Here is a 27,536-nt window from a genome sequence, read left to right as displayed (position 1 = left end):
CCACCAGCTCTACAATGCTGGGCGCTGTCTGCTATCCCTTCACCTCCGGGGCTCTTCCCGTGCTCGTCTCTGTTTGTGAATTTCGACCATCTCCTTCAGCAAGTGTCCATAAACTCTAGCCTTTCTGAGACTTTCTCGATGTTTCCCTGACTACTATGGTACATATGGAAGGCGAGAAATGATAAGTGCTTTAACGGCAAAGACATATCACCAGGTGATACACTCCAGCTAGCTACTCAAGAAGCCACAGCATGGAGCATAGCTCAGCTAGGAGAACCAATGGAAGAACCGGACGCGACAACAACGACGACACAAAGAAATCAAACTACTGGAATGTCTTCGGCAGACATCTGGACCTGTCAAGTGTATGGATCCTGGTCGGCTAAGGAAGAATGGATGGGGCTAGGCTTCGTGTTAATTGCAAACGAGGAGATCATTTTGGAAGGACAGAGGTGCTGCCCTCGAGCACAAGCACCACTTCATGCCGAAGCAAAGAGCCTAAGCTGGGCTATGAAAGAGGTAAAGAATCGCGGATTCCACCGAGTAAGATTTGAATCTGACTGCCAACAGCTGGTAAACATCATCCTATATGAGGATGAATGGCCCTCAATGGCGCACGAAATAGAAGACATAAAAGCTACTGCTACATGCTTTCAAAAGCTTGAGTTTTCTTATATATCTCGTTCTCTAAACCTCAGTGCGGACTCCCTAGCTAAGGAAGGACGATCACGTGCTTTACGATTTGCGAATGTAAATATTAAGGTTCATCAAGGGCTCGCTCATGCAGCAGACCTAAACGAACCAGTTTGAGTTTTAATAACATTTACTTTGATGCCAAAAAAAAAATAAGCCTTGCTGGATGTTTCCTTTAAAAAAAGGACAATAAGAAGCAGAGTAAACTCTTGCACATTCAATTATTTTATTTATGGTTGTTTATTTGGGAAGATAGAAGGAAGGAGGCTTAAGCGTTTACAACTTTAGTACTTTATCCAGACTTTGATTGTGTTTCCAGACAAAGTCCAGAAAATAATTACGCTAGGGTTAAAACTAACGAACCAAAACAGAGCAACAATACTAAACCGAGCAAAACAGAGTAACAATATAAGACAGAGCACTACAGGGTACATATAAATAAACAAAGAAAAGTACAAAGTTATATAAAGGAGTTTCTTGTGGAATTTATTAATAGAGAAAGAATCGCATAATATCTTAATAGTAACACTTTAGAAAATAGACCATACAACCAGAAGAAAATTCAAGTATGTCCAGTTTCTTGTGGTGAAAGTAACAACTAACAAGTCCTATGGTCTGATCACGCTTAGTGGTCAATGGGTTTTACTTAGAGATGGCAAAAGAAGAACCTGCCCGCGGGCCAGGCCCGTGTGAACTTGCTTCGGGTCGGGATTGGGTTCTAAGACACAGGCCCGAATTTTAAGCGGGCCTTGCGGGTAAGGCTTGTGCGGTTTTGGGCCAGACGCGGGATTGGCTCGATGTGTACCGCGGGACGCGCGGGGCTCCGCCAAAGACGATCTCCTCCAGCTCGATCGGTGAGAGAGATGGCGATTGGAAAGCCGATCTCTTCTAGCTCTCACCATGAGAGAAATGGCTTCTCCTCTTCTTTGATCCGTCACTAAGCTCCACTTCTCTATGCATGTTCTTCATCTTCTCGTTTGATCCATCTCTCATCTCTTCGCTGTTTCAGCTTAATTCTTTTCTTTTGAGCCACGATTCAAGAACTAAGGGCCTTTTGATGTTGCTGATGAACATCAATGCATTCAGGTAAGGATAAAGTTTTCGATTACATGTTCTTTTGCTCATTACCGTGATTTAATTTGTAAGGACAGATAAAAATTCATTCCCTAATTCTTTATTGTGGATTACATGATCTTCAGTGAAAGAAGAACAAGATATTGGGTCTGTTTTGTCTCTAATCAACCGGCTACACAATGACCAATCGTGTAAGTTGTCCTGTCTCATTGTTATCTCTTATCAAACAGCTTCTTATCGAGAATATATGGAGCTTCTTTTGCGATGTTTGCGTGAACAAGAATATTGTTGTTTGTTCTCATCTTTTGCGATGTCTGCGTGAACAAAGAATATTGATGTTTGTTTTTATACTCTGTTTTCGCTCTGTTCGGTCTTGATATTGAAATCAGAAGTATGTTCGGCCTGTTGTTTCTTAATGTCCTTATCATATAAACTCAAGTGATTTTAGTCATCTATTTTCTAAAACTTTTTCTTTATAATGACATGTGGTGAGTGGGGGATTGTATTATGATCAAGGAGGAGAACGATATGAGAATGCAAAGGACACTTCACACTTGCATTCCGATCTATAAGGCAAAGGACCTCAGGTTAGTCTCTGTTCTATTTTTTTTTATGTCGTCTCCAGTTCTTATGATAAGAGCTGATAGAATTTAGATACTTGGTTACTAGTACATAGATCTCTTTGTTTCTTGTGTTGTTGTGTTCTTGTGTTCTTATAGCTGATAGAATTTAGGTAATAGGTTACTAGTACATAGATCTTTTTGTTTCTTGTGTTGTTGTGTTCTTCTGTTCTTATAGCTGATAGAATTTAGGTAATAGGTTACTACTTACTAGTACTTGATCGTCTATGCGTGGATGGTTGCTTGTTCTTGATCGTCTCTTACATATGATATGGTTGCTTGCTCTTGATTGTTTAGTTTGAAAGATAATACTCACAGGTTTGGTGATTTGCCAGCAATGGCTTGTGATCTGCTTAGCATTCCGATCACAACAGTGGCTTCAGAATCCTCCTTTAGCATCGGTTCGAGAGTTCTGAACAAATACAGGAGCCGTCTACTTCCCAAAAATGTGCAGGCTCTGATATGTAGTAGGAATTGGCTAAAAGGATTCGAAGCTTATGAACATGGTAAATTATTCACTTTGTTATATATTTTAGGGTGTCATGTTCTTTAAATTTAATTAACTTCGATTTTTAATATCTACAGAAGATGAAATGGATGGTGAAGAAGAGATAGTTGAAGTTGAAGAAGAAGAAACTTGATTTTTATTTTGATCTGGTGTTTTTTTTTTATTCGCATTATGGATTTTGTGGCGCTCTTTTTCCCTTGTCGGGTTTTGTCCCAATGGGTTTTCTCGATAAGGTTTTTACCGAGGCCACGTTACATTGTTTGGATTTTGTTTGGGTGTTCATTTACATTACTTGGATATGATTACTTAGATTTGGTGTTGTTACTTAATGTCATTCTTATGCATACACATCAGTGCATACGCATCAAAGATTATTTCTGTTTTAGTTTCTTGTTGATACTACATGCCATTCAACACAAGAATAATGTTTTCCCGATAAGGTTCAATATGTTTGTATTGAACACAAGAGTAATGTTATGTAAGATACGTAGAGATGAAACGTATGATAGAGGTTCATATACTTCTTTTGTTGATCTGTATGACTGTATCGAGAAGCATTGACTCAAAAGCTATAGTTAAGCATCAAATGAGACGTTCAACTTCTGGATGGTGACCCGCGGGCCTACCCGCAAAGACCTGTGCACTAGGCGGGGCGGGATTGGACATTGCTTCTCGATACCGCATCCCGCGGCGGGCCAGCCCGCTGTGACCCGACTGAACTTGAGCCCGTGGCGGGGCGGGCCATTTGGTTGCGGGTGGGCTCGTTTGCCATCTCTAGTTTTACTCATCAGATCAGACGGCATCCTTTGCAAAGATTTTTGTACTTGCTCGTTGACTTGTTTCTTGAAGGTTCTTTAATGAGTAAAGATTTAGACAAAAACAAATATGAACAGTATAGATAGACAGTAGCAAAGGTTATATGACCAAAATATTGTTTGTTTCTATTCTCATTTACATGTATATTAACATTTCCATTTCCGTACAAAACTTTATAGGCGCAACGACCTATAAGATGTTAAGAAGTGAGACTCTGTATTTGATCATTGACTTTGAGACTGACTCAATTCCATCTTCAAGATCTTGAATGCATGACTCTAGCATCTGCACATCTTCCATCTTCAATAACTTCTCAGATTGAAACACATAATCCACTCTTGTGAATTCGTTTGCTTCAGCTTCACATGTATCTTTGTTCTGGCTCATGATCTTTGAGACCAATGACCATTTTCCACAAGCCTTTGATCCGGACATGAAGCTAAACAGAGAATCGAACAGAGCAATCGTTACACCTTCTGTCTCTCCAAACACAACCAATGACTTATCCGTGGTCTCTTTGTTCTGTCCCACTCTCAAGTTCTTGAGTACTTTTTGGAATGACTTCTTGAGAGACTTTCTTGTGACTAAGTATTTCTTGACCTCTGCGGATAAGTCACCACGCTTTCTCCGTAGAATAGATTGGATCTCTTTGAGGCGTTCTTTCATCTGCGACAAAGCGTCCTTGGCGAGGTTGCACAAATCCAAGATCATGAGAGATCCATCAAGAAGCTTCTCAATCTGATCTTGAGATAAACCCTGGTTGGTGATAGATAGGCGAATCATCTTGTCAAGAGAATCATATAAATCTTGAAGGTCGCTTAGTCTTTGGTAAATAGAAGAGCTGGAAGATGAAGAGACTGCCTCAGAAGATCTCAATCTTGTCAACTGCTCATCGACGTAAGCAGCTTGTGGGTGTTGTAAAGAGGGGACGCTGTGAGAACGAGCATGAAAAGAAACAGCCATTTTTTTTTGTTTTGAGATGTAGAAAATGCTTTGGTGTTTGTTCTGTCTTTCCATTGGCTCTATTGTCAATACACATATATATAACAATAAGGAAGAGAGACATGAGGAATCTTTAGGTAGTTCAAATCTTGATTCTGATTTGATCACATGAAATTATTTTATAAAAAGATTGTAATGGTAAATAAAGAGTTTGCAGAAATATTGGAAAAAAGCTCCCAGGCCCGCGTCCCTAGGCGCCTCCGTTTGATGGCCCTCCTCCGATCCAAATCCGGCGCTCAGTCTTCCTCCTCCTGAAGAAGCTCGGTCTCCTCTTCCATGGCTTCAAAGGGTAAAGCTCCTCCTCCGCTGCGGTCACGACCTCCACCAGATCCACCACCATTCACGATTCCTCCGATACCGTTTGAATCTCTCATTCTCACAGAGCCACCAGAGCCGCCAAACCCTCCAGATGCGACCTTCACCTTCGTTCTTCAAGTCTTAGATCTGGAATCCCCTGCCTCAACCATGGTGTTGGGTACCACGAGTGGTGTTGCTCCTGGTGTATCCACGAGTAGAGAACTCTCTTCCACCGCACGGAGTCCAAGACAGCCGCACAACAAGCTCCTCCACCAGAATGAAGATCTGGATTTCAACAGGGCCTTTCCGATAGTTCCTCCGGTCCCTCCAGAATCTGAAGCTTTTATGCCATGGGATCTCTGCTATGACGTGGATGTGATATCCACTCAGCCTCTTCTGCTGCTTCTTCCACTGGCTGAAGTTTCTCTTATCCGCACTCTCACCATTACGGGGAGGTACTCCGTCTTCCGTTATTCCCTGGTGTCCAAGCTGATAAATTTTGTCTCTGCTGATTGCAAGTGTATCTCCTTACATTGCTCATCTTTTCAAAGTCTTGAGGACTGGGCTTTGAAGGATGAAATATTGACGGTGAATTGCTTTCTAAAGGCAGCTTTTATTACCTTAGCGCAAGCTTTTGGAGGGTATCTCTTTACTGTTATGTGCAGGTCTCAGCCAAAGCATTTTTTCACAGGGAAACCTTGGTCACACGTTGATGGACCCAGTTTTCTTTCCTTCAAGCTGTCGCAAGATGTTATGATGTTCTGGAATGACTCTTTCCCTCGTTTTGAGGATGTTACACACCCTTGGAGTTTCAGGGTGAAGTTCGTTTTACCTCTGTATGAGGAAGTTACTCTTTGTAGTACCACTTTATTACCTCATTGCGAGGCTGCTACATGGAATTGTGTCTTTGTGGCTATGGATTCTATTGTATCAGACTGGTCTACTTGGCTATGGTGGTCCTGCTCACAGCTATTAGGCTCTTCAGCTTCTCCATCTGCAACATCAATTGGACTCTCAAGTCTCCCGTGTCTTTCGGACTCAATTGTCCCCTGTTTTGCCCTACGCTTAGGGATGGATTTGAATGAGATCACAGGTTTCTTCATCTTTGAAAACCTTGTCACTCTCTTCACTCCTTTATCTTGTTGTTCTAATTTATGCAAAGCAATTTGTTTAGCTGTTGCCTTTGCAAAGGGTTTAGTACCCAAACTTTGTTGTTTAAATACTCTAGTTTGAGTTGAGTATGAAATGAAACTGTTGACAAAAAAAAAAAAAAAAAAAAAAAAAAAGATTGTAATGGTAAGACAGCAGGTTTTGTCTCCTCGAGGCATATGGTATCAGCACCACTCGCGGATACATTCATGTGCACCAGCTTATCTTAATCTTTTTGAAGGTTGTTGAAAATCTTGTCTGCCTCCTACACTACAGAGTTTGATCTCTTTCAAGTATTTTTTAAAGATCTTGTAGTTGTGTCATGAACTGTAATGTGCTAATATTTATTGGTTGGACGTGAGGTTTTGAGAGTGAATATATGCATGAATTGTGCTGGTATCATCAACTCCAAGGAGACAAGCCTTACTGGATTTTCTTTAAACAAAACCAATAAGGTATAGAATCACTCGTGCACATCAATGCATAAACATCGGTAATAATAATAATTAAAAAAAAAATATGCATGAGGTGTTCCATTTTAAGAGTTAAGAGAGAGTTGCGTTTTACTTTTTTCATTTTATATGAGCATCATGTCGACTCAGGCTTTGATGAATGTGAATAGATGTCTAGTTTATCTAGCATGATCAGAGAGGCTCTATCGTTCATGCACTACAAGAAAACATCGGGATACTGAGGGAAAAAATCGTCGGTATGTCGTTGGAATAACGCTATTCCGAGGACATACCGACGAAAAAAGTCCTCGGAAATATCTCCTCGGAAATTCATACTTCCTCGGAATTCCGTCGGAAATTTCCAACGGAATTCCGAGGAAACAAAATTCCGAGGAAATTCTGAGGACACAAAGTTCGTCGGAAGGTTCCTCGGAATATACCGAGGGAATTCCGATGGTCCAATCCTCGGAAGTTTCGACGAAATATTCCTCGAAATGTTTATCGGAAAATTCCGAGGAACATATGTTCCTCGGAATTTTCCGAGGAACGCCTTTCCCTCGGAAAATTCCGAGGAACGCCAATCCGTCGGAAAATTCCGAGGGACTACACTCCCTCGGAAAATTCCGACGAACGTTAAGTTCCTCGGAATTTTTCGAGGGAAGAAAGTTCCTCGGAATTTTCCGAGGAACTCCATTCCCTCGGAATTTCGAAAAAAATTATTTTTAAAAAAAAAAATTTTTTTTTTAAAAAATTAAAATTTTTTAAATTTAAATTCAAAAATTTAAAATTAAAATTGAATAAAACATAAAATAAAACATAGTAGATAATATTCAAAGTTAAATAAAACATTCCGAGTTTTTGGTAAAAAAAAAAAAACTACGGGTCTTGAATGTTCGGGAACACCTCGTTCGGGTACATCCTCTTCATCATCTCCATCATCTGCTCGTTCAGCCTCTTCTAGGTCTCATAGCCCGCCTGTTGAGCTGCCATCTGGGTCTCCAACGCAGATATCCGATCATCCTTGTCCTTCAGCTGAGCCGTAAGAACTTCTGGATCAACATATGGCGGTGGTGCAGAAGAAGGAGCAGCCGACCGGGAGCGCGACCCAAACCGACCAAACGTCCCTTCTTCTTTGGAACCGACTGAAATATAAATAACCAAATTTAGATAATATAAATTGATGATAAAATAAAAATCAAGAAATAAATAAATTGAACTTTAAAAAAAAAAACTTACCGATTCAACGATTTCGTTGATTCGAACCCGGGACAAGTTGGTCGAAGCCGTCGAATCGTCATCATCGGTTTGAAGCTGAGACACTTCGTCGTACACCTGAGTTTGGACCAGGTCGACCACGTCCCTCACAAGACCATCATCAATCTGACCGGTCTTCTTGTTGGTATACGCCCTTTTCATTAGGGCGAGATCATCAACCGGGTCGCCCTCATTTTCTTCCGCCTTGAAAAAAAATAAATTAAACAAACATTAGAAATTTGAAAAAATGCATAAAAAATAAAATTCTGAAACTTAAATAATTGAAGAAAAAGCGGTTGAACTTACCATGCGATCCGCGAGAGTGGCAATAGATTGGGCACCCAAGTTATGCTTGTAGATGCCCTTCCCTTTACGGTCGCTCCTGCGGTTGTTGGAGTTGGTGGAAGAAGTTTCTTTCGTCTCTTCCTTATCCCAATGCTCACACAACTCCTTCCAGACCGTGTCGTTCATCGACTTTGGGACCTTTTAATTTAAAAAAAAAAGTTTAATAATTTAAAAAATAGTTTAATAAATTAAAAATTGTTAATAAATTAAAAACTACCTTGTTTACTTCCCACTTCTTCTTCCACTCGTACATCTGCTTTCCATAGTTGTCCATAACTTTATGGACAAAATGGTTATAGATAGAGAGCGTATCATCGGAATTCCAGTTGAATTCTTGCTGAAATAGTTTAAAAATAGTTTTAAAGCACAAAAATATAAATAGTTTAATAATTACAAAAAAAGTTTTAATAAATAAAAAATAGTTTAATAAATATAGAAAATAGTTTAATAATTACAAAAAAAAAGTTTTAATAAATAAAAATAGTTTAATAATTAAAAAAATAGTTTTAAAAATATTTAAAATGTTTAATAAATATAGAAAATAGTTTAATAATCACAAAAAATAGTTTTAATAAATAAAAAATATAAGTAAAAAATTTGAATACTTACCGCAAACTGACGAAACCACAGATGCTGCTTCTCGAGAGGGAAGTGAGTGAAAGTCGGATGTCCCTTGTCGAGGGCAGAGTACATCATACGGTTGATCCATGCGCCGATCCCGTTCCCGGATCGGTTGAACCTAATAAAAAGAACAAATTATTAATAATCAATCAAATTTTAAGGAAAAAAAATAAAAGTTTAATTACCATGTTTGACCATGTCCATGTGGATACTCAGTGAGATAGGGAAGATGGTCACGACCGGGCTGTCGAACCAACTCCGCAACACTCATCACTCCCGGAGGACCCGTAGGAGCAGGAGCGGGTGTAGCAGCGGGAGCGGGAGCAGCAGGAGCGGGTAATGGAGAGGGAGATGTATGGTAGGAGCTGTGGGGCGAAACGGAATCCTGAACATGGCTGGACGAACCCCGAGACTGGCTCCCCATACCACCCCGGCTACGACGCTGGCGAGGCCGGATCTGATCATCATTAGACCTGTAAATTAAAAAGAAAATAGTTTTAATTAAAAATAGTTTTTAATCACAAAAATATAAATAGTTTAATAATTAACAAAAAAAGTTTTAATAAATAAAAAATAGTTTAAAAATTAAAAAAATAGTTTTAATAAACCCCAAAAACAGTTTAATAATTACAAAAAATAGTTTTAAAAATAGTTTCACCTCTGGCCAAACCATCACTCACATAAGTAAACATCCATCCACCAAATTCTCTCTGCTTCATTTCTTTTAGTTCGTCCTCTGTGGCGTATCTATATTCGAACCGCTTTTCTGCCATGAAAATCCTTTCATATTGAAGAACATCTTCGCAGTTGGTGAGTAAATATGTTTGCAAATGACTGCGCTCCTGATCAGTAAGTCGACGGTCCTTTGGTTTTCCGCTAAGTCGTCCAACGTCTGTGAAAATGTCTGGAACCTTCCAATGATATGTTGCTCGTTCGCCTCTATCATCATGCCGAGCAAATCTTCTGTTTTTGGTCTGAACTTCTGCTGGAAAGTAGTACTCGGCAAAGTTTGAAGTTTCTTCATTGATCATCTGTGCGACTATAGACCCTTCCACCCTACTTAAATTTTTCACCATCTTCTTCAAATGGAACATATACCGCTCATACAGATACATCCATCTATACTGCACAGGACCACCAAGTTCCAATTCTCTTACCAGGTGAATAACAAGATGCTCCATAACATCAAAAAATGAGGGAGGAAATATCTTCTCAAGGTTGCACTGAATCACAGCTATGTTAGTCTTCAAATTTTTAATACCTTCAAGAGTCACTGATCTTGTGCATAAATCGCGGAAGAAACCACTTATCCCTGCAATTGCTTCATGAACATTTCGTGGTAATAGTTCCTTGAAGGCAAACGGAAGGAGGCGCTGCATCATTACATGGCAATCATGGCTTTTCAAGCCAGTAAACTTTTCTTCCTTTCTGTCGATACAGTTACGCAAATTAGATGCGTAACCGTCTGGAAATTCCACATCGTTTGAAATCCAATCAAAGAACGCATCCTTTCCCGCTGCATCAAGTCGGTATATGGGAAAATGAGCCCTACCACTCTCATCAACATGAAGTTCTGAACGAGCACATATATCGACTAAATCCAGTCTTGACTTCAAATTATCCTTTGTTTTACCTTGAACATTAAGGATCGTGTTCATGAGATTGTCAAAAAAGTTCTTCTCAATATGCATGACATCTAAATTATGCCTTAGTAGATGATCCTCCCAGTATGGCAGATCCCAAAAAATACTTTTTTGTGCCAGTTATGTAGGTTTCCAACACCATCTACCGGAAAATGCTCATGTCCACTGACGTCTGGCGTCCTTTCTGCACCAAAATCTCTAAGTTGTGTCTTCAAATCTTTCCCACGAATTTCCGGAGGTGGACTGTCAAACACCCTCTTGTTCTTCGTAAACAAATTCCTACTTCTACGATATGGATGATCTGGTGGTAGAAATCTCCTGTGACAGTCAAACCAACACGTTTTCCTTCCGTGTTTTAGTTGGAAAGCATCAGTGTTATCTTGACAATATGGACATGATAGCCTTCCATGCGTTGTCCATCCAGATAACAGACCATATGCTGGAAAATCACTTATTGTCCACATTAGTACTGCCCGCATTTGAAAGTTTTCTTTATACGAAACATCGTATGTTTCAGCACCTTGAGCCCATAGTTGTTGCAACTCATATATTAGTGGCTGAAGAAACACATCAAGTGATCTCTTAGGATGCTCTGGTCCGGGAACGAGAATCGAGAGAAACAAAAATTCTCGTCGCAAGCACAAGTTTGGGGGTAGGTTGTATGGTGTAAGAATGACTGGCCATAGAGAATGCTGTCTTCCACTCTTGCCAAACGGGCTGAAACCATCAGTACATAATCCAAGGTAGACATTTCTTCTCTCATACGCAAAGTCGGGATACTTTGATTGGAAATGCTTCCACGCTTTTGCATCTGAAGGATGTCTGATCTCACCATCTGTTGAGTGCTCCGCATGCCATCTCATTGGTTGCGCTGTGCGTTCAGACAGATACAGCCTCTGCAACCTTTCCGTCAAAGGCAAATACCACATCCTTTTATATGGTACTGGAACTCTTCCACTCGTATCTTTATAACGAGGCTTCCCACAAAATTTGCATGAAACCCGCTGTTCATCCGCCCTCCAATAAATCATGCAGTTGTCTCTGCATACATCTATTACCTGATACGATAAACCAAGACCAGCAACGAGTTTCTGAACCTCGTAGTATGAGCCAGGAGCTACATTATCTTTGGGTAGAATACCTTTTACATAATCAGCAATCGCATCCACACAGTCTTCAGCCAAATTATAATCCGTCTTAATGCCCATCAATCTTGTAGCAGATGATAAAGCTGAATGACCATCTCTGCAACCTTCGTACAATGGTTGCTTTCCAGCATCCAACATATCATAAAATCTCCTAGCTTCGGCATTGGGTAAATCTTCCCCTCTAAAATGATCATTTACCATCTGCTCAGTACCTACACCGTAATCTACATCCGTTCTAATTGGATCTTCTAATCTAACCTCTGGCTGAGGTTCGCTAGTACTACCATGTTCATAATCAGTTTCTCCATGATGATACCAAATTTTGTAACTTCGTGTAAACCCACTCAAATATAGATGAGTCCAAACATCCCACTGTTTAATAACTTTTTTATTTTTACAATTAGAGCAAGGACATCTTAACATACATGTTTTTGCTTCCGGTTGTCGGTGAACTAACCCCATGAATTCGGTTATACCTTGTTGGTATTCTTCCGTAAGCAATCTCGTGTTCGGATCCAAATGAGGTCGATCGATCCAAGAACGAAAATAATTTGAAGAAGACATGTTTTTTATGAATCAAATTCGTGTGTAAAGAGAGTGAGAGGGAGGATGAAGATATGGAGTGAATGAATAGGAAGAGGGGTGCTTGTATTTATAGTTGAAATCCTGCCGACAGACCGAGGAAATTCCGACGGAATTCCGATGCAAACGGCTAGTTCGTCGGAATTTCTTCGGAATTTTTAAAATCCCCCAACGGCTCTCCAACGGCTCTCTAACGTCTATAATATTTCCTCGGAATTCATCGGTTTTTTCCGAGGAATACAATTTTCCTCGGTATTCCGTCGAAATATTCCGACGGAATGAATTTTCCTCGGAATTCCGTCGGTATATTCCGAGGAAATTCCGAGGAAACCAAATTTTGTGTTTCCTCGGAATTTTCTCGGAAACTCCTCGGTATATTCCGAGGAATTCATTTTCCGTCGGAACGTCCGTCAGAATACCGATGTTTTCTTGTAGTGATGTATGTAAGAGTCTTAAAGTGCAGAGTCACTCGTGCGGTTGCTTTCTCTGTGAGGTCCATATCACTTTTTCCTTATTGTTTATGCATTAAGATAGGTGATTGTAGGGATAATCGATAAGATACGAAACCCTAAACTTACTCAGCTCTCTTAACGTTCATTCATTTAAGAAAGAGACAAATTCTTGTTAGTTAACTTTGGAGTCAGCTCCGATGGGCTTGGGCTTGTGGTTCTAAGTATTATCGAGAGTTTGCAAAGCTCTGGGTTTGAGGACTAACGAATATAGACCAAGCTAAGTGAACAAACAGATTTCTTTATGAAATATAACATACAGTTGCGGCTTAGAAGTACTGATCTTAAGACATTCCTTGTGAGTTCTGAGATTTTTAGGCTGCCAAGGGAGAACTGAAAATTGGTAAAAGCAGCTAGAATCAGCAGAAGAAACCCTAATTTATCTTTGACTTCTTCTGAAGCTGAAGTGTTATGGCAGAAGCGTTCATATAAACTTTTATTTATTCCATAATTTTATTGAGTTTTGGATAACATTATAAATATTTTTTTTTGGAATGTAGTTGGTGTGATCCGACATAGCGATACTTGTGTCCATTGAGGACTGCTTTACTTATTGGCTACTGCTGCTTTTGGAACTTTGGCTCCTCAGAGTAAAGCGTCGACAACCACTAGTTGTCTTGTTTTATTCTTTCTTTTTTGCATTACACACTAGTTGTATTGTTGTTGAATTCATATTTCATTTTTTTTTTAAACTCAACTTCGCTTTAGAAGAAAAATGACGAGTCAAAAGTACTTCCAACTAGTACATCGACCGACATCTAAAATCTTGTAATGCCAAAGCTGACTTATACCATCAAACACACGATATATCGCAAACCAACCATGTCTTTGACTTGAGCTTAGCGTCCCAAAATCGGATAAAACCATTTGTATCATTTATTCAAATCTATAAGATCATCTCCAAAAGACACTCTATAACTCTAAATATGAAGTTTTTTACTCTCCGAAAAAGAACTTCAAAACTTCAAATTTAAAGTTTTGAGCAGTAAAACTCTATATTTGAAGTTTCACTACTCAAAACTTCAAATTCATAGTTTTATTTGCATTTTGATCCTTACAATCACACATCACCTTTATGATTCATAATATTTTTTGTTTATTGTTTTGATTCTTAAAAAATTATATCTCTTAAATATTTTAAATTTTGTTTACAGAATTTAAGTTTTACACATAAAATTAAATAAAACTTTAAAATAAGATTAAAAATATTTTAAACTAGATTTAGACAACAATAATATACAAAAAAAAACTTAACAAAAAAAATTTAAAAAATTACACGCAAACATAACTATTACACAAATTGAAATATTAAAACAAAAATAATAGTTAGATAAGTTTGATCGAGAACCTTCAAAATGAGAGAGTTACACATAAAGACACATTCTGTCTTTTGTTTACCTATAAAGACACATTCAGTATTTGACACACTTTTTGTGTACGGATGCCACTGTTGTGGACGAAAAAGTCCTTTGTTGGAGAAACAAGCAAGGATGTTTGGTTTAGAATGAAAGAAGAAAAAAACTAAATATATAGTCACTTATTTGTTTGAGAAAGTAGGTTTATCGGTTAGTGAGTCTATTTTAAGCCTTTGGATGAGATGCTAATAAACCATATCTAATGGATGAGAAAACGACAGTACAAAAACTTAAATTGTTGATAGTGACTCATCAAGATTTGAGTTAAAAAAAAAAAAGTAATACTAACTTTCTTTTTTTCTTCTTCAACGAACTTAAAGCTCTTTAGGAAAGTGTGTGAATCTTTCAAATGTTTTTTTGAGTTTGTTTTTGGTTTTCTAGATTTTGATTCTAACAGTGCAGGGAAAGCGTAGAGAAATCAAAGGTGGTCAATGGATGTGTGGATATGGGTTATGTGGATTGGGGTTTATGATTTGGGAAAGTGTAGATAAGAAAGCATAGATAGGGGAGTGCGTACATGTTGTATAATTCAGGATAAAAATTGAAAAATTGTAACATTATATGGAGACACAGAGAGATGTGGACAATGATGGTGTGGTCAGTGACGACATAGACATGGAAATTGCGTATCCACGACTAAGTATCCACCAAATCCTCAAAATATAACCCAACCACAGTTCATGTATCCAACAATACGTATCCACACATTTGTGTCCTTACCCAACATTGCATCCACAACCAAAACCCCCCCCACATGTGCTTGTGTGTCCACAGATACGTAGCCACGCCCTAATAATCTCAGAAACAACAAACAATGGATATCAGATGGAGGAGACAGCGAGACTCGTGTTTGGTCTTGGATGTTAGATAGAAGAGCCAGAAAGATTGGGTTTTGGTGTTAGGAAGATCCAGCAAGAAGATGACTGTGTAGGAAGAACACGCCGACCTCTAATGAACACAACGGTCTCGGAAAAGCAAACTGTCTCTGAAAGTGATGGAGAAGACGATGGTGCTCTAGTTCAAATGTAATTGTCAAAGATGATAGATGAATCTGAAAGTTGTGTTTGGAATTAGGTTAAGAGAAAGGGGATCTGAGAATTTTAAGTTATGGATGCAAAATAAAAAAAATGTTTCTATAATTCAAGGGCAAATTAGACAAAATGACTTGGGAAAGTGTCTTCCAAACTCAAAGTGTCTTAATAGGTAATTGAAAACTCAAAATGTGTCTTTGAAGGTAAATTTCTCTTCTTTCTTGTTCATATCGAGTATATTCACGAGTATTAATATCATGAAATGAAATTAGTCTTTTAGCAATATTTTATGTTTCTCTTTTACTTTTTTGTTCTGATCTAATGTATTTACACATATTAATATCTCCTAATTTCAACAAATTTTAGCTCGTAATCTACAAAGTATAAATGAGGATAACTATTTTTACTTCGAAATGCACAAGTAGAAAATTATTTTATGGAATAATATAGTATTTTTTTGAAGTTTAATATTAATTAAGCTATTTTTATTTAAATATTATATTTAAATTCTAAATTTTAAATTTAAATTTTTAAATTTTATTAATTAATATTGCTGTAATATGTTTATATATGTGCTAGTTATTTATAAAAATATTATGAATTCAAATTAGTTATGATAAATATAATGACTATATTATAAAAGATAAATAGTTTTGAAATTAAATTTGAAGTTTTGCTTTTGGAGAATAACACCTTTGAACTTCAAATATAGAATTTTAGAAACTTTAAAATAGAGTTTTTTTTTTTGAGATGTTTTTGGGGATGCTCTAAGAGAAATACAGTTCAGCAAATTATTTTTGAAAATGACAATATTTGCGACACATCTTTCCGTTCATAAATGCCACAAGACAAAACATTAATTTCAATCCGAGGCAGGATCGATCCACGTGGACTATCACTACATAAAGCGTCTGTCTGGTGAAACTTTTTTTTTTGAGAAAGTTGTCTGGTGAGACTTTGTTTAAAAAGAAATGAGGTTAGTATAAATAATTAATATTTATGTGTGTAGCTAAATCCATTAAGTCATGTCGTTATCAAGCTTAACTTTATCATATGTATAATGTATGTCCCTTCATTTGAACTCTGAAGAAAAAAAGTTATGTATTTGTAGATGTTTACATTGAGCTCGTCCGGTATTCAGAATTAATGACCAAGTTTGGAGGAAATCTCGACTCAAGTCAAACGATCGAAATCTAAAAAGACGAGATCAATCATAAAGCGTCATACTTATAGATCACTTGTTAAGAGACTAACCCTCTTTAAGGTACTAATCATCTGCATGTGATAATTACCCAAAATTACTTAAATCGCGAGCATTCACGTGGGCTCACAATTTATGAACCACAACAAATATTTTTATATTTTGCTTTCATTTCCTCCAGTAAGATACGAAAATAAAAGATACGTTTAGTTATGAATTTTCAATACGTTGATAATCACGATGAAACAACTTAATTAATTAATTTTTATCAGAGAAAACAACTTAATAAGAAATAAGGAGTATTTTAGAATCATGGACAGTTATTGTAAACTGAAGAAAAAATATTCCTCGAATAGGCTATAAATATTATATCCAGATTGAACGTAGTTATCATTTGAGTATACGTAAATTTTACATTTTAGTATATTTCTATTTATCTAAATTGCAGCATTTTAAAAAGTCAGTCTTTTGTGTAGATACAGAAAACGAAATTATTAAGAAAGAAATAAAAAATTAATTTTCAAAATAAAAAGTTTTTATGCATGGAGTAGAAACTGGAGAGTGAGTTTGGAAAAACATATTGCAAATTCTATTTGGTTAAAAGTTACATCACATTTTCACTATTTTAATATTTACATAGAAATCTGATTAAATATCTCAAGTTTAATGGATATTCAGATACCAACTAGGAGTATTAGGTTAGCTTATTGGGATTATTTGAAAAATACTCTATTTGTGTTTAAAATTTTGAAAAATACACCTTAATTTTTTATTTTTTAAAACTAACTCTTTTTATATGTGATAAGACATATTTACCCTAATTTAACATAGATATTATATTCTAATAAACATAACTTGAATTTGGGAATATTGTTATTGCTATTATCTTCAAAATAAACATATATAATCTAATATGATTAAATGAATAACTGGATAAAAATCTCTTCAAATATTTTCTTACAATCAAAATTTAAAGTTTTATATATCATACAATTCACTACATCTTTTCAAACTATCCGGTTTAATAATAACCATAAACAATTTGATTGATTTAGTTTAATTAATAATATGACTACATGTGGGCTGTAAAGCATGGGTACGTCTACTAGCAGCTGTCTCACATACTAGAGATGTTTTGGAGATGGCTTTGGAAACGATTTGGGAAGGTTTATGTGATAGTTTGGCTTTAAATTGGTGTCCCTTGTTGAGCTTAGTAACTTTAGCTTGTTTTTCGAGTGGAGACACCAAGATTATGGAGCAATTAAGTTATAAAAAAAAGAAAGATGATGGAGCAATTAATGTGTCGATTTGTTTGCCCAAATCTGATTCTGATATCTAATCAGACCAAAGCAGAATTCACCATTTTTTTGTTCAAACAAAAGTGGTGTCACTTGGTGTTTTATAAAACATCGTCAAGTGATACGGTACCTGTAAATTTTTAAACCGAACACAAACTCTGATCTTGGAAGAAGATGACGACATGCCTTTAAATTATACACGTGGATAATTTAAAATGGCCTTCTCAATTCACCCATCACATTTATCTGAGAGATGTCAATCCAAGTCGCATATTGGAGAATTAGATAGAAAGTATCTAATATATAAAGAGATGTCCAACTCTAATAGTGCGAAGCCTTTTGGGAAATAAACTAAAAGTAAATCTATGTGGGTCTGCTTCTAAGGCCCAAAGTGGACAATATCGTACTAATCGGATAATATAGAGTTGGACATGAGATTTTACAATCCCAACAATTGGTATCAGAGCCAGGTTGACGAGAAATCTGCAAGAAGACCAAAATACCCTTCGAATAGGAATGGGACCCTTCAAGGTGGAAAGAGAGGTTCAGTAGAGATTAGTCAGAAGATCCTGAAATTGTGGGAAGAGTATCCTCAAAGCAACTCAAAGTAATCTTGCGACTAAGGGTGTCAAATGTCGAAGATGCGATAAGGCACCGAGATGATTCGCTAGAGGAAAGGACACAAGGTGTGTGGTCATTGGCTTGAGGGAGAGAATGAGAGATGTCAATCCAAGTCCCACATTGGAGAATTAGATAGAGAGTATTTAATATATAAAGAGATGTCCAACTCTAATAATACGAGGCCTTTTGGAAAGGAAACCAAAAGTGAACCCATGCGGGTCTGCCTCTAAGGCCCAAAGTGGATAATATCGTACTAATCGAATAATATAGAGTTGGACTTGGGATTTCACAATCCCAACATTATCTTATGTGTGTTTTGATCATTAGTCATTTAGAGGTTTTAATATTCAACATCATTTTAACATTTTTCTATAATATGGCTTAAAGAAAGTCACAGGGAAGGGGACGAGTCCCGTTGCTAAACCTCTCGTGAGCTCCTCAAATTCTAAGCTGAAGTGTTGCATGTTTTTCCTGCCAAAGTTGTGATATGAGAATAACAATGACACACTATTCATCATATTATTAGCACTCGATTCTTTATCCTGAGTTTTGTGAATTATATTATTTTGTCTGGTTAGATTCGAACTCAGCAAATCAGAATCATAATTTGGTGGTCAATCAAGTTTTCATTTATATTTTTTTAATTTGAATATTAAGATAGTTTAAAACATTTGATAAGGATAATTTAGTCAATTCTCTTAGTAGAAAGTGTAGTTTCAAAAAAAATTAAGTGATGGTGTATTTATCAATATAAAATCTTATTATGAGGTATTTATCCAAATTTGCTCTAGCTTTAATACAGATAACCTTTTTTTTCAAAAAATCTAGCATTTCATTAATCTTCCCAATAGGGCATTTAATACAGATAACTGATCACATATACGGATATACGCCCAAAAAGCAAGATACGTGCTTCCTACCAAGCCTAACTTGTCAATACCGATAGTAAAAATGCAATTATCCTCATTTAATTAGTGACCAACTAGACTTAAAAGTTAAAACTACTTTTAAATCTTTAGTTCACATAATTAATGTGCAATTTTAATTCTCACTTAAATGTTGTAAAAGTATATGACTAGATGCCGACCCTTTATATAAAAAGTAGAGTGAAAAGCAATTGGATGTATTAAACATTTAAATCGTGTAACCAAAGAGACAATGAAGGAAGTTCGGCTCAATATTGACGCTTGTTTGACTAGAAGGTCAGCAATCTAAACGCAAACCAGATTAGAAACTTTTGCACCCGACCAGACCCACTTGAGTTATAAAGCCACCACCCAAGAAAATCAGAAGACTTCGATTTATACACGTGGCGTGGGTCTCGCTTTTCAGTATTTTAAAGTGACATAACTGATTACGTCATTATTCTTATGTCATTATCTTATCACTCCCAGTGTTTATAATTGATTTCTTGCTTCAACTCGCCCACACTCAACATATTGTATATAATTATGATGAATTAATGATAATGTGTTATCACTTATAGATATCATGTGCACCAATATTTTTTAGGTATCACTGATTTGATTATATAGAGCTCGACCTAAGAAAAATATATATACAATAATGAAAATGTACTTAAGAGATACGAAATTTTAATGACCTCTATAAAATATTCCCAAGTAAATTTAATAACGCAGCTTCCCAATTACGCACGTTCCCGATAATTTAACTATATAATCCAGTGATTGGAGAGGAAGAAAGCATAGCTCATTCAATTTGTGGCTGTACGTTGAATCCTCGAGAGAGAGAGAGAGAGAGAGAAACAAAAAGGGTTCTAAATCTTTTATACAATGTCAAAAAAAGCATTGGCCACATTATTTGATTTAGAATCACAAGAACGTGGTGGTTCTCCTTCATTTATGTCACAAACACTCTCCAAGGATCCACAGCCAACCTCCGACGGAGATGGTGGGCGGATTCCGTTAGAAGAGTGGCTGCCGATCACAGAATCAAGAAAAGGGAATGTTTATACGGCAACGTTTCATCTTTTCTGCTCGGGACTTGGTTTACAAGTTCTTCTTCTTCCTGCAGCTTTCGCAGCACTAGGATGGTAAAATCTCATTTCAAATAAAACTTTCTATCTTTTCATTATCTTCTCTTTCAATTCTTACCATAATTAGAAAGTTTTTTTTCCAGGGTATGGGGAGTGATAATTTTAACGGTTGGATTTGCATGGAAGCTTTACACGATATGGCTTCTTGTTCATCTCCACGAAGCCGTACACGGAATACGTTTCAGCAGATACTTGAGACTCGCAATTGCTTCATTCGGTAAATACTAAATTCTTTCGAACTTTAACGTTTTTTGTCATGCAACAATTTTAACGTTATGTCACGATAACAATATAATAGGTGTGAAGCTGGGGAAACTTCTTGGAATATTCCCTGTGATGTATCTCTCAGGAGGAGCTTGTTCGATTCTGGTTATAACCGGTGGAAAAACAATAAAACAACTTGTACACATTATGTCTGAAGATGGCAAAGTGCCACTTACTACCTTGCAATGCTTCGTGATCTTCAGCTGCCTCGCGGTGGTCATGTGTCAGTTTCCAAATCTAAATTCTCTTTTTGGACTCTCGCTGATCGGTGGTGTTATGGCCATAGCATACTGCACCGCAATCTGGAGTTTACCTTTAGCTAGTATTCCGCATACGAATCAAAACAATATCTCTTATGCTACAAAGGATACAAGTTTCGATACCATTTTTAACGCCATTGGATTGATAGCTATATCATTTCGCGGGAACAACCTCATCCTCGAGATACAGGTCTTAAGATAATACTAAGAAAAATAGCATTTTAAAACTTATATATACAACTTTAATTAGGGTTGTCAAAAAAAAATATACAACTTTAATTATGATAGTATTGACAAGGTTTCTTGTGATATTTTTGTAGGGTACTCTTCCTTCCGATTCAAAAAATCCTTCGAGAAAGACAATGTGGAGAGCTGTGGTGATCTCTCATGTGTTCATTGCAGTTTGTATGTTTCTAGTAGCCATTGTTGTATATTGGGCATATGGTGACAAGGTATGTCAAAATCCAACACTGGTATATATTATTATTATTGCTTTTATGTGTTTGAACTTTAATATTAATTCTTATATATGATAGATACCGGCCACAGGTGGTCCAATAGGAAACTACTTGGAACTTTACGAACAAGACTACTCAAAACGAGCTGCTTGTTTCATACACATCACGTTCATCATCAACTGCTTATGTTCATATCCGATAAACTTAATGCCAGCTTGTGACAACGCAGAGATGGTGTACACGACCAAGAGACACAAGCCTTGCTCCGTCTTTGTCCGGATGATGTTTCGTGTGTTCTTGTGTTTGGTTTGTTTCTTTGTAGCCGTTGGATTCACGTTCTTGCCTTATCTTGCGGTTCTTATTGGAGCTATAGGCTTGCTGGTTACGTTTACGTACCCGTGTTTCATGTGGATCTCTATTAAACAGCCCCAAAGGGAAAGCCTGATGTGGTGGTTCAACGTATCGGTGGGAAGCATAGGGGCGTCTTTCAGCGTTTTGTTTGTGGTTGCCTCGGCTCTGCGCTTGGCTGATAAGGGTTTACATGCAAACTTCTTCAATCCCTGAAGTATTCTGTCACAGGATGTTCAATTAGGAACCTAATGACCACTAGGCATGGAGATTAAGAAAACGGCAGCGTATTGAATCTCCACCAACATTTCAACTCTTTTATTTACACGAAAAGATAACAAAATCATTATATTTTATGGATAAAAATTAACGGAAATAATTGAATTTTGTAATTATGATTATTCAAAGATTTTTCTCAAAAAGGAAATAATGATTTTTTTTTTTGACATCGAACACCATATTTTATTAAACCAGCTCAAATGGGTTAGGCTGGAAAGCTAACCCCTGTGGAAGCAAAAGGTTTACATGGGAGAATTCAGAAGCTTTCGCACGAGCTCCCTTTGCAAGGAGATCAGCTTGAGCATTACAATTCCGAGGGATAAAAGATAAAGAAAAAGACGTAAACAAAGAACGAGTATGAAAGAAATCTTCCCATTCAGAAGCCAATGATGGCCAAAATTCTTCTTCTTCGATCAGCTTTACCATTTGAAGGCAATCTGACTCGAAATGCATAGAAACGTGCCTCAAGTGCAGAGACGACCGCATGGCCCATATTAACGAGTTCATCTCTGCATGAAGGGGGGTAAGGACTTGTTTCCCCCCCAAGGAACCAGTCATTGCGGTCCCATCTTGTAGCTCCATGATAAAGCCACCTCCAAAAGTAGATTGGTTGGTTGCCCAAGATGCATCCACTTGACATCTCGGCATGTGCAACCTACTCCTCTCCTCCTGGTCGTTGTTGTGTGTGTGCTTCTGTGTCGGGGTAACCTTTAGCGCCTGTTGTGCCACTATCCATTCATCGCGTTCACGAGTAGCCTTTTGTAGTATCTCCATGGGCGTCACCTCTACTCCATTGAACACTTTGTCGTTCCACGCTTTCCATTGGTACCACATGATCCATGGAAACTTGTCTAGCCTCTGCGCCGAAACACCTCTCGCCGGGGCTCTGCACAAGAGGAAATCGAAATTCTCAAAGACTGACATACTCGGGAATTGTCCCGGATTCGATGGGATATTCGACAGGGCCCATGTCTGCAGGGCTGGGGGGCATTCAAAAAGCAAGTGGTTTACTGACTCTTCTCCGGTGCCACATCTCGGACATGATCGGTCATTGCCACAATGGCGATCAGTTAATCTACTACAAACCGCGATGCACCCCATGAGACATTGCCAAAGAAAGTGTTTGATCTTTCGGGGAGCTTTTAGATTCCACACCTTAGTTAATAAGGGATTAATACTCGGCTCGGGGACTTGCTGATCTTCGCTTTGCTCTTGTAGTCTCATCGCTAGTTCATAACCCGTCTTGACAGTGTACAAGCCCGAGTTAGTATGTACCCAGCAGAACCCGTCCGGTTTAAAGTTTCGACTAGGTTTGATACTTTGTATGAGGTTCACTTCTCCAGGGTCACAAATATTTCGAATCAGCTCCATCTTCCATTCTCCAGTATTATGATCAATAAGATGATTAACGTACAACTTTGGGTCTCTCCATGTTCCATTATCTTTGGTAAGCCTAGGTACTTGCATCGGGAGCCAGGGATCAAACCAGACTCAAGTATTAAATCCTGCTCCAATCGTCCATCGCAATCCATTCTTTAGGAGCTCCCTAGCGGCCAACATGCTCTTCCATCCATACGAAGGAGAGTTTGAGCTAGTGATCTCCATAGGGTTCGTGAATCTGAAGTACCTACCCTTGAGTACTCGAGCAAGGAGGGATTCCGGATGGTGAAGTAGTCGCCATAATTGCTTCGCAAGTAATGCGAGATTAAAATTTTTTAAATCTCTAAAGCCCAAGCCACCTTTCTCTGCTGGTTTGCAAACTTTATCCCAGGCCATCCAGTGTAGACCCTTATTATTCTGTTTAGTGCTCCACCAGAACTTTGCAATCGCACTCTTTAGTTTGTTCAAGATCTCTTGGGGTAAAAGGAAGCAAGACATCACATAGGTGGGCAGTGCTTGTGCTACTGACTTGATCAGAATCTCCTTACCACCTTTTGACAAGAATTTTGCAGTCCATGAGTTTATCCGATTGTTAAGCCGGTCCCTGATAAACGCAAACACTTGTCGTTTCGAGCCGCATATCTTTTCTGGTAGTCCTAGGTAGGTACCCATCCCGCCTTCTATGTGAATCCCAACCGCTGTTTTGATCGCTTGTTTTACGTCGCTTGGGACTTTACTGCCGAAAAGGATAGATGATTTGGAGGTATTGAGTTGTTGGCCAGAAGCTATTCCATAATTATTGATGATACTCATCAACTCAGCACACTGCTGGACATCCGCTTTACAGAAGAATAAGCTGTCGTCAGCAAATAAAAGATGGGAAACCGATGGACTGGCTTGAGCAACTTTTAGTCCTGTTAACCTGCCTTCGGTCTCCGCGCCTTTTATCTGTGAGACAAGAGCCTCAGTGAGGATTATAAAGAGGAACGGGGATATGGGATCACCTTGGCGCAGACCTCTTGATGGTTTTATATCACCCTTTGGTTCCCCGTTCACGAGGATTTGGTAGGATACTGAGGTTATACACCATTTGATCCGTGCAACCCATTGAGCCGCAAAACCCATCTTTAGCATTAGAGCTTCTAGAAAGTTCCATTCCACTCGATCATATGCCTTGCTCATATCCGTCTTAATGGCTACAAATTTCGATTTGCAGATCGGATTTGTTCTCATAGCATGGAAAATCTCTTGAGCTACCAGGAATGTTATCCGAAATCAGCCGTCTAGCCACAAAGGCTGATTGAGTCTCTGAAATTAATTTCGGGAGGAATTTCTTCAAACGTTTGCACATAATCTTGGAGATGATTTTGTAACTTACATTGCATAAACTGATAGGGCGAAATTCTGTCATCTCTCTTGGTCGATCAGTCTTTGAGATCAAACATATATTAGTTTGATTTAGGCGATTATCAAACGCCCCCGATTCGAAGAAGCCTTTAACTGTATGTATCACGTCCTCTGCCACAATATCTCCAAAAGCTTGATAAAAGGTCCCTGTTAACCCGTCCGGTCCGGGCGCTTTCTCAGGGTTTATCTCATCTATAGCTTTCCTAATCTCAGAGTCTGAGACCGGACGTACGAGTGATGCGTTAACCTCAGGGGTGACTTGCTCGGTAAGGAAATAATGATTAGCGATCAAATATAGTAGTATAAAGAAATTAATTACAACCCTATTTATATTGATCAAACCTTCACATGTATATATCTCATCAAAATAATTTAATCATCCCTAATAAACATAAAGAACTGATTTCGCTGCTGATTTTCTATCAATGATCAGAGCAAGACTTCAAGAAATCAATTTTCTTGCCAAGTTTATCGCCATGGAAAGTGATGCTGCATCTGATGCTCGTGTAGAACTTAGTCTTGACTAATCGGCCGAGAACATAGGCTCGTGATAGCAACGTAAAAGTTAAATTCAAAGGCAAAACAACTCGGTCCGGTTTAGCTCTTTGCGCGTATAGAGCCGGTACGCCTCCGTACAAAGGAATTTGAATGCCTATTACTTTGGTCTCAATGATTCTCTCGGTCTTCCTTCGCTGAGAGAACTTTTCCATCTATTTTTTCTCACAACCAAAAAAAAAACTAAATTAGTTCATAAATCATATAACCGACCAGTTTAAGCAATAAGATGTGAAATTGTTTACCTGGCCGGAGGCGAGGATGAGTTGGGAATAGCTGAGCTGGAAGGGAGAGGAGGTGACATGGACTGTGAAGAAAGTCGCAGGGTTTTTGTATAACATCGTGACCGTTGAATTTAGAGTGAGCATATCTGTGAGCACTCCCGATGCGTCGTTCCCGGATTGCACGTTCAAGCTCTCGATTACCATCCCCTGAATGTACAGAAAACATTACCAACACTTTTTTAATTACAGTTTGTGAAAGAAATTTAATTTCACACAATATGATTTGTTAAAGTAAACATATATACAAACGGCCTGTGAGTGAATAATACTTATTCTTTGTATAATACTTTTTAACATTATGATACTTTGATAATACTTAGAAATATGTATTACATATTCATTTTTCCGTAATTTTATTTATTAATTCTTGATATTAAATTTTCAAACTCCACAAAATACAGTATTTGTGGCATCATTGTCATTTGGTTATCTGATTGTGTTTGTTTTTATGTTTTTAATTCATTTTTTGGAAGTTATACTACATGTTAATAGAAACACAATCAAAACGTAAAACTAATTTCGCTTTCACACTCCACAAAATTATAATTACGGAAACAGAGAATATTTTATCTCTAGAGAATTGATCATTTTTCACAAGAGCAAAACTTATGTCCGGAACAGTCAAAGCTCTATGAATTACCTTCAAAGTGACAATAGGTGAGAAAGATTTGGAAACTCCCCACAAAATGAGACAGAAGATAGTGAAGGCCAGCACAAACGTAAACAACAAGCAAGTGTAAAACCTCGTTCTCCTTCCTCTTTTCTCATCCGAACCGTCTACTTCATCGTAATCGTCATCATCCTCGTCGATTGGATGGTCATGATCATGCACTTGGAGACTGCTGTATCCGTTTCTCAATGGTCCTGAGAACCGTAGAGTCGAAGGTGACTCGGCCACAGACTCATGGTTGTAGTGACTGACCTGGCCCTGTCGGTTAACGGGTGATCCGAAGGGGCTAAGACCCGATCCGGTTGATATCTTGTCTACTTCTGTGTTCGGTGGGCTCTGCACAAAGTAGACTGGACTTACCGTCTGTGGCAGAGAAGATTTAGCCGGCCACGTCGTCATCTCTTCCTATTAGTTATAGGTCTTGCTTCCCAATAATACTTTTGATTTGCTTTAGGATTTTATAATATTTTGGTTATGACCTTGTATTTAGAAGGTTGGGAAATGTAATGGGAAATAAGTGCAGGATACAAATTTCTTTTGAGAGTAACGGATGATGCTGACCAAGAAAAGAAAACTATAATCAAGGAAACTACAATTCAAACTTAAATTTGAAAATTAAATGGCCAATCAAAGTGTGTTTTTGTTACAAATAACTATTTTATATTATTTTCTCTAATAAGCTAGATTAAAAAGTATATATTTAGTACATCGGACTATGAAATGTTACATATTTTATGTCATGTCTCAAAATGCAATTTTTTTTGAATTAACCACAGTGTCCGGCAACCAAGATCATCTGACTATTCTACGGATCATAAGAGTGCAATGTTAAATTATCTGGTCGCCAACGAAAATCGAACTGCGGTTCATCGTATTAGAATTATCCCTCAAGTATCACTAGTCCAAATCCGTTGGTTCTCAAAATGCAAATCTTTATATATAAAGAAGGGTTTGTATCCCTCCCAGGCTATCCACATCAGCTGACAGGTCACATATTCAAATGCTATACGCGCGACACCTGTCCCAGACGACTGAAACTCACCGTTTCATTTATTCCTCTTCTGATGGGCTTTTTAATTCACGTTTTATGGCACGTTTTCTATATGCTTAAAGGGCCTGAATAGAAAATGTATTGGGCCTTGCATCTCTAAACCTAAAGTTGTCTCTCTTATGGTCTCGAAGTCAAGGTTCTCACCGTCGTCCTAATCATGGTCATGCTACCGCCATGGATTCACAGTCGTGTTCTGTTAGTCGATTGAGTACCAGCGTACCCTAATTGAACGCAAACCGGTATTT

The 27,536-nt window shown here is 37.9% G+C and overlaps 4 protein-coding genes across 4 annotated transcripts; 2 read left to right on the top strand and 2 right to left on the bottom strand.

Moving 5' to 3' along the window:
* The first annotated feature begins 279 nt into the window (after nt 1–279).
* LOC106350462 lies at nt 280–810 on the top strand. The gene has a single exon (XM_013790344.2). The coding sequence runs from the start codon at nt 280–282 to the stop codon at nt 808–810; it is 531 nt and encodes a 176-aa protein (XP_013645798.2).
* A 2,443-nt stretch (nt 811–3,253) lies between these two features.
* Nucleotides 3,254–4,728, bottom strand: LOC106351934. The gene has a single exon (XM_013791648.3). It carries the CDS (start codon nt 4,726–4,728, stop codon nt 3,901–3,903), a length of 828 nt encoding a protein of 275 aa, XP_013647102.2. The 3' UTR covers nt 3,254–3,900.
* Nucleotides 4,729–19,987: 15,259 nt separating this feature from the next.
* Nucleotides 19,988–22,078, top strand: LOC111207507 (lysine histidine transporter-like 7). The gene is made up of 5 exons (XM_048776953.1): nt 19,988–20,332; nt 20,419–20,552; nt 20,634–21,049; nt 21,180–21,311; nt 21,396–22,078. The coding sequence occupies exons 1-5, from the start codon at nt 20,073–20,075 to the stop codon at nt 21,879–21,881; spliced, it is 1,428 nt and encodes a 475-aa protein (XP_048632910.1). The 5' UTR covers nt 19,988–20,072; the 3' UTR covers nt 21,882–22,078.
* Nucleotides 22,079–25,016: 2,938 nt separating this feature from the next.
* Nucleotides 25,017–27,109, bottom strand: LOC111214735. Its single transcript, XM_022717768.2, has 3 exons — nt 26,211–27,109; nt 25,532–25,717; nt 25,017–25,441 (listed from the first exon to the last, which is right to left on the bottom strand). The coding sequence occupies exons 1-3, from the start codon at nt 26,637–26,639 to the stop codon at nt 25,154–25,156; spliced, it is 903 nt and encodes a 300-aa protein (XP_022573489.1). The 5' UTR covers nt 26,640–27,109; the 3' UTR covers nt 25,017–25,153.
* Nucleotides 27,110–27,536: the final 427 nt, after the last annotated feature.

This window comes from Brassica napus, chromosome A3 (genome assembly GCF_020379485.1).
Source record: "Brassica napus cultivar Da-Ae chromosome A3, Da-Ae, whole genome shotgun sequence".
NCBI lineage: Eukaryota > Viridiplantae > Streptophyta > Magnoliopsida > Brassicales > Brassicaceae > Brassica > Brassica napus.
The sequence above is the reverse complement of the archived record's forward strand: the minus strand, read 5'-3'. Positions and strand labels throughout refer to the sequence as shown.